The 7511-nt window shown below is 50.2% G+C and overlaps 1 protein-coding gene across 1 annotated transcript in view; it reads right to left on the bottom strand.

Annotated features, from left to right (window-relative positions):
- The window catches only part of UAP1L1 (UDP-N-acetylglucosamine pyrophosphorylase 1 like 1), a 12488-nt gene extending 6023 nt beyond the window's left edge, over nt 1-6465 (bottom strand). Inside the window, exons 1-4 of the mRNA XM_010170494.2 lie at nt 6451-6465; nt 4203-4396; nt 2050-2225; nt 188-360 (exon numbers count right to left, since the gene is read on the bottom strand). Coding sequence (XP_010168796.2) covers nt 188-360; nt 2050-2225; nt 4203-4318 — 465 coding nt within the window. The 5' untranslated portion in view covers nt 4319-4396; nt 6451-6465. The remainder of the gene's footprint in view (nt 1-187; nt 361-2049; nt 2226-4202; nt 4397-6450) is intronic.
- Between the last annotated feature and the right edge of the window lie 1046 nt (nt 6466-7511).

Below are 7511 nucleotides of genomic sequence, written 5' to 3' on the forward strand. Positions count from 1 at the left end.
GGACACCCACAGGTAGGGGTTCTGCTTGCAATGCAGGCAGCAAGCAGCTCCTCTGCTTGGAGCAAGATGCTGTTGGACAGAAGTCTGAACACCCCAGTTCATCTAAGCTCACCCCAGCCAGCAGCTTCTGAGCACAATCAGACCTTAACTCCCCATGGGAAAACAGGGAGCGCTGGCACCACCTCACCTTGGCACCGCAATCTGCGCCTTTGGAAACACAGAAGCCTATGAAGACTGGATCTGCCATTTTCACGAGGATATTGTCCACACAGTACACATGGACATACTGGATTCCACGCTGCCTCATGTCATCCAAGATCTTATTATCCATCAAAGCACGGTATAAGCCACCATTGCCATCTATAATGCAAGAGAAAAGAGAAAGCTCTGGTTAATTAGCGACTGTGGGGTTTTTTGCAGCTAACAGAGCAAAGGCTGAAAGTCCTCAACAAGCTTTCTCCAACAGCAGAGCAGAGAATGCTTTCTAGCCAAGTCAGTGCTCCAGATGTTATTTCCAGCTGTGCCACACAGTTCAGGCAAGTCTGTTCCCCTCCACACCGCAGCTCCCTCACCTGCAGAGTGGGACCGTAGGGACCAGCCTCACAGAGAAGCGTTACGAGACTTTACAAAGCCTTTTAAGAGCCTCCAAGGGAAACCACTAAAGGGCAAAACATTATGCAGAGGGTGGGAGAAGACTGTTAAATTTCTCCTCTTCCAGTACAGAGCAAAAGCATATTTAAAACTCAGCTTGGAGAAAAAGACTAAAATAAATCTTACTCTCTGTTTACCTTCCTCCTGCAACTTCTCAATGCCTTTTTAAAGGCTTCAACTGCAGCTGCACAAAGGACACCTGCACGTTTGTTCATCGCAGATCACCCTTTCACGGTTCCTCCTTTGATACCCCTGTCAGCTCTGGAAAATCACTCCGCAGCCACAAAACCGCATCAGTGCAACACGGCCCCAGTCAGGCTGCCTTCACCAAGTCTCTCACCACGTCCAGATCAAGAGAAGAGAACGTTAGTAGGTGAGCCATTGCAATAATTTTGGAAAGAGTTCATCTTCTTGCTGCTTTTTTATCTATTTCCATCTACCAGCCTTGAATCGGAGCCTGGCTCCAAACAGCTTCACCCCTGGGAGGCAACAGCCCAGGGACCTCACGCACAGCCTTGCCGATGCACCTCATTCCTACCCTGCTGCTGCATCACTCCTAATCCTGCCAGTACTCTGGTTTCACTAGGACAGAGTTAATTTTCTTCTCAGTAGCTACAATAGCTGTGGTTTGGTTTCACTGTGGGATTTGTTATGAGAAGAATGTTGATAACGTACAGATGTTATTAGGTGCTGCTGGAAGTCCAAGGACATCGTGTTTTGCCAGTCTGCAAGTGCAAAGGACTGGGAGTGGGGAAAAGCAGTAATTAGCAAAACCCAAAATTAGCATTTGGCTCTGCCAATGAGATATTCCATCTCATATCACGTCACATCACGTTCAGTATATTAATGAGGGTTCTTTCAGGAATTGCTTGGGCCCGCTCTCCTAGGATTGTGGTTTCGGGTTTGGGCTTCCTTTCCGCTCCTCTGGGATCGCTGTCGGCAGGTGGTGAGCAATTGTACTGTGCATTGCTCATTTATATATATTAGTATCATTATCTTTACTATTTTAAGTTTCTTTTACTCCAGTTATTAAACTGTTCTTAACTCCATCTACGAGTCTCCTTACCTTTACCCTCCAATTCTCTCCTCTGTTCCCTGGGAGGGAAGGGAGGGTGCGAGCAGCTGTGTGGTGTTTGGCTGCCAGCCAAGTTACACGACTACACACTCCCAGGCCTTGATAAAAACCATGTGCTGCGGGCAAATCCCCAGCAAGAACTAAGCAGATTGCTACGCTCTTGCTACTCACCTGAAAAACCCAACTGAACCCTCTCAGGCTAATCAGCAGCAGTAACACTGACCTCCAAACACTGCTCCACGTGCCAAGGCTGGCTGATGGCAAGCAGCAATTATCAACACACGTTACGTTACTGTACCACGTACGAGTGAGCAGCGGGGTACCTGGAGCCATAGCAATTTTCCCCTTCTCCTCCAACATGGCTTTTCCATCAAAGGTGACAGCAGGCAGCATCCTCTGTTCAAACATGACGACATTGGATCTATCCAGGTTGAAGTAGTTGTGTTCTACAAAGAACTCCTCTGTTGGCCCCAGCGTGAACTCGCTCGTCATGATGTACCTGGGTGGCAATGGGTGCTGAGCAATGAGCAAGAAAAGCACAAGCAAAAAACAAAACTACCAATAGAAAATAAATGGGAGGAAACCCAAGAGGGTTAAATGAGAGACACTACAGCACCCTGTGGTGTGGAACTGAGCAGGAGAGCTCTCCTCCAGAACTCATCCCACAGGAAGGCTGCACAGGGTCTTGTGCATGATCCAACCCACAGGCTTAGCTCCAGCCAGGACAGAAAAGCCCTTCCCCAAATGTGAATGGCATCTGGATATCTAGATGAGCTGGAAAACAAGGCAAAGGACAGTAAACAGCCTCGTTCACCGTAGAGTGAAACTGATGTTAAGTGTCTAAAGAAGCATTATCATAGAATCACAGAATAATTTGGGTTGGAAGGGACCTTCAAGCTCAATCCAGTTCCAACCCCCTGCCAGCAGCAGGGACACCTTCCACTAGACCAGGTTGCTCAAAGCCTCATCCAACCTGTCCGAGAACACTTCCAGGGAGGAGCAGCCACAGCTTCTCTGCCCAACCTGGGACAGGCTCACCACCCTCACACCAAAGAATTTCTTCCTCACATCTCAGCTCCATCTCCCCGTCTTCCCATTTCAAGCCATCACCCTTTGTTCTGTCACTCCCTGCCCTTGGCCAAAGTCCCTCCCCATCCTTCCTGGAGCCCCTTCAGGTACTGAGAGGCCGCTAGAAGGTCTCACCAGAATCCTGAGCAATCCACTGACCAGCACGAGTTGCTGAGAAGGAGCAGCTCAGTCTGCCAATGCCTCTTCTGTGTCGAGGTGAACAGCAGCAATGTTGGCTGCCTGATTTGTTTTTCTCTTAAATTTCTCTATTTCCTCCTCTCCTTCCAGCTCCATATTGCTGCTGTCTCTTCCTCCACTATTTTCCTTCCTCAATAGTGGCTTCATCATCTACCTGTCAAGCACATCAACAACTACTGGCACAGGCATACAGGGTCCTCTGGCAGCATGCCAGGGTACCAATCCTTTCCTCAGGAAAGCCTGGAACTCACACACCCCCTGATTTCCATCTTTGCAGCACAGCACAGCCTGGCCTCTGGTGCACTGTCGCAGCCAACTGCCTCCACAGCCAGTGGAGAGGAACCACAACTGTCATCAGCAAATGTTGCACCCTGCAAATAACCCATCCTGGCTCCGAGCAGCACATGGGATGGTGCATTTGCAGTTCAGGTTCATGTGTTTCTTTCTGAAGCCATGCATATAATATGGACTCTTCAATCTCCAATCTGTAGAACAGTATGCTACCCTGAGGACTTCAGACGTGCTCCTTCACTCTTCCCAAACCCTGGCTCAGACCAGACAGTGCTTTCATGAAGGTATCTCTATAGTCTAACAAAGAACACTTGACAGAACACACCTTCCTCTCTCTCACCCACCACAACCCGTAGGGAATTAATATTTTGCACCTTGCACAGAGCTAATCTCTTCTGAAGCTTGGAGGCTTTTGAAAGCTAGGAGCAGCCAGGAGAGACGGCAGCCAGCTGTAAACAACAACAGTGGGAGGTGGCCTGAAAATGGAGTATGACAAGCATTTACTGCTGCAAGGGGAAGAGGGTTTTTTTGCTGTGGCAGAAATTGTGGGCAAGGGGAGGCAGAAGGTTGTGGAAGGTCAGCTCTAGGTGATCTCTCCCTCCATACAGGAACCTGAGACAGCATGGCACAAATGGATGAAATTTCTTGCAAAGCATCTGCAACAGGCACTGAAAAGTGTCGTTTATAGTCCTGTCAGGGACTGTGGTTGACAAGACAGCACGGTACAGCAGCCAGGGCAGTGCTTGGTTCCTCAGGTCTCCAGACATAGACCTGCCACTTCCCATCTCTCCACCAGCTGCTGGTATCACAAATCCTGCTGACAAACAGCTCTCCCCAACATGTCTCTGTACGACAACCATCAAAGTGTTTGTAGAAGACAATGTAGGCGTGACTGCAATGCAAAGACCAGGTCACCTACCAGGGGATGGTGCACTTGCAGTGGTGTCTCTGGCCAGCGAGCTGCTCCACTTTGCGGATTCTTTCTGCTTGGATCTGATACAAGGTCTTGCCACTGGGCAAGCCCACGTCGTACATGCCCTTGGGATAGCTCACTCCCAGGCGAGTTCCTTGTCCTCCAGCCAGGAGCAGCACTGCCACCTTGTTCTGTGAGATCTGATGTAAGCCTGAACAGGAGAAAGAAGCCCAAGGGAATATAAGAATCACAAAAGCAATCTACACCCCCTGCTCTTCGCCTGAGCCTTTGTGCAGAGCTCAGACAGCAGCCAGAAGCTCCCAGTTCAATGCCCGCTGCTGCCAGTTCAGAGAGAAATACGAGGCTGCACACAATACTAAAAAATTAATTTCACCTCTTTGACACAGCAGTTTCCTCACCTAAAGCAACATATGGTGTAAAAAGAGGAAACAGCCATGAGTTGCAGCTTGGGAGGTTCAAACTGGACATCAGGATAAAAACTCTTCACTAGGAAGGTGGTGCAGCACTGGAAAAGGTACCCAGAGAGGTGGGGGATGTCCTGCCCTTGAAGTTTTCCAGGCTTATTTTGATAAAGCCAGAGCTGACCTGACCTGGGGCGGGGCACAGTTCTGTTCAAATAGGGGTTCGACTACAGACCTCCAGAGGCTCCTTATACCAGTGTTTCTACATCCCCAAGAAGTGAAGTGTTGTCATCTTCAGTAAAGGACGGGCATTTCTAGAATCTGCCTGGATCAAATACCTGTACTTGTGCTCCGGCCTCTGTTCGGCTGCAGTCAGGACTAATGACACAGCCAAGCCCGCGGAAGCCAAAACTCCCACAATCTAGTTACCCACAATATCATTTCTCCTGACAAACCAGGAAAGTTCAAAACCAGAAGAACCAGACCACATAATGAACACTCAGCTCATTTACAGCCTTTGTTCTCTGCCTTCTCTCAAGTCAGCATCACAGTAACGATTGAAAATCAAAAGAAAGATTTTTCCTTAGGGAACGCTTTGCATTCCTCCAGGAATACAGTGAGCTCTGGGACTGCCCAGGTCTGTACAGTGGATATCTGACCCTTCTGCAACCCAACACAAGAAAGTCTACCTCACATCGCCGAGCCTGCCATTGCTCCCTGCGGTCCAGGACAGCCCGTGCTCCACCCCAGCCTCCAAGAAGACAAACATCCAACTTTTAACCACAACCCGGACTAAAAAATTCCTGACTTCAACTGAAAGACACAGGGACCAAAGATATTGAATTAGAAGAAAAACAGGATAGTTTTTATGCTCATCTTTAAATAACTGGCTGTTTACATGAGCAATAGAGTGAAAACACCAATTGCTGCTGTAACAATCTGGCTTGGTTTTAATTCTGTTAAAAAAATGTAGCTTCCAGCAATAAAACCAGACATAAGCCACCCATGATGTTGCGGTAACACTATTGACCTCCCAGTGCTTACAAGTTTCAGCCCCATCACAGCAGTAACACCATGTTTCTGCTCAAATATACCCTTTCTGAAAAGGCTGGCAGTGCCCACTCAGGGACACTGGAGGAAGCCAGGTACGCAGCTCTGCCGTCGCCTTGCTGCAGAGAGAGCCTTTGAGTTCACAGGACGACACGAGTGTTGGTTGGAAGCCACCTCCAGAGATCTGCAGTCCACTCTCTGGTTACAAGTGGGATTAGGAGAGCTCTCTAGAGGGAAACCTGTGCTGAAGGGGGAACTCGGGATTTCAAAGTTTCAGGAGGTCCTTGGATAGAAGGGGAAGCTTAAATGGGTTTAAACTTAACATTTAAAAGGCACAGGTGACAGCACTGGGGGAGCTGTATGAGGGTGCAAATAAAATCAGCATAATTTTATGCAACAAACCACAAGAAGTTAACGGCTCCTTTGTGTCTTTACTGAACTTCCCATCACAAAATATTTAAAGCTCTGAGCAGGGGGTCTAAGATATTACACCACTACTCCTTGCTCTGGCCCTCGGTGCATGGTTTGCCGCCGCGTGCTCAGCAGCTGTTTGCCAGCACATGGCACCGCTGAGGGAGAAGGGAAGGGCCCTCCCAGTGCCCTGGCTCCAGTGGTGGCTGTCCCTGCACTGTGACCTGGCCCTGGGGCTCCCTCTGGCCAGAGGTGCCTTCCCCAGGGGAAGGAGGCAGCGAACTGGTGCAGGAGGGAAGCATGCGGGCGAGTCCCGCACCTCACACACCAGCCTGGCCCGCTGCAGCTGTACAGCCCTGGGGAACACAAACCTGGGTGAAACCTTCTTTCTCCCTTCCCTTCTCTCTCCTCCCCACACAGACAGAGACTCAGCACACCGACAGCCAGCTCAGCACCAGGCTAGCAGGGGTGCTCAACTCCCAGCCAGCCCTCGAGCTCCCAGCCCCACCAGGGCCAGCCCCACCGTGCCTTGGAGCAACAGCCGTGGGACAGAGCGGGGAGGAATGACAGGCCAGCGGAGGGGTCAGTAGTGATGACAAAACTACTGATGGGGAGAGAAAAGGAAAGTGATTGTGGCTACAAACCAAAGCCAAACTCTTTGGTTTGGGTCACTCTGTTGTGGCAGTCTCCCCTGTCCTGGGACAGTCACAGCTGTAGCTGAAGCAGTGAGTGCTATCATGAGTGAGGACAATCCTGTACAGATCCTGCCCATTCCCTTCCCCTGCTTTATCCCAGGAAAAGGAATAACAACCATCATGTCCTGCTGAGCTCAGCCAGCACTGGGAGCTGATTCACCTCTCCACAAACAAACACCTCTCACCTGGCCAATCCACCATTGAGCACTCTTGGCCTCTCTGCAGGAAGGATAAGCCTCTCCTAAAGCAAGACAAACAGCAGCATGTGAGCAGAGAAAAGCCCTTGGCCACGAACACTGGCAGGAGGGTACTTGCTGTCATTCCCACGGTCAAGAACAACACTGGATCACTTTCCAGTGATTCCCAACTGAATTTAAAAGCCACAGTAAATGGACACGGGCCTGGAGACCTGGCGATGGGAAGGGCTTTGAATGTAACCACGTCACAGTTGCCCAGGGCTGAATGAGTATCACCAGACAGCAGCGTGACACCATCGTGTGCAGCTGTGCTGGGCCAGCAAGCCCAGTGAGCACATCCTGCTGAGCAGAGGAGCCAAGACAGGGAGACAGACAGACAGACAGACATACATACTGCCAACAGTACCCTGGGCTGTACCCAGAGCAGCGTGGGCAGCAGGTGGAGGGAGGGGATTCTGCCCCTCTGCTCCGCTCTTCTGAGACCCCACCTGCAGTGCTGCCTCCAGTGCTGGGGCCACCAACAGCACAAGGACATGGACC

The sequence above is a fragment of the Antrostomus carolinensis genome, unplaced genomic scaffold (genome assembly GCF_000700745.2).
Source record: "Antrostomus carolinensis isolate BGI_N321 unplaced genomic scaffold, ASM70074v2 scaffold30876, whole genome shotgun sequence".
Classification (NCBI taxonomy): Eukaryota; Metazoa; Chordata; class Aves; order Caprimulgiformes; family Caprimulgidae; genus Antrostomus; species Antrostomus carolinensis.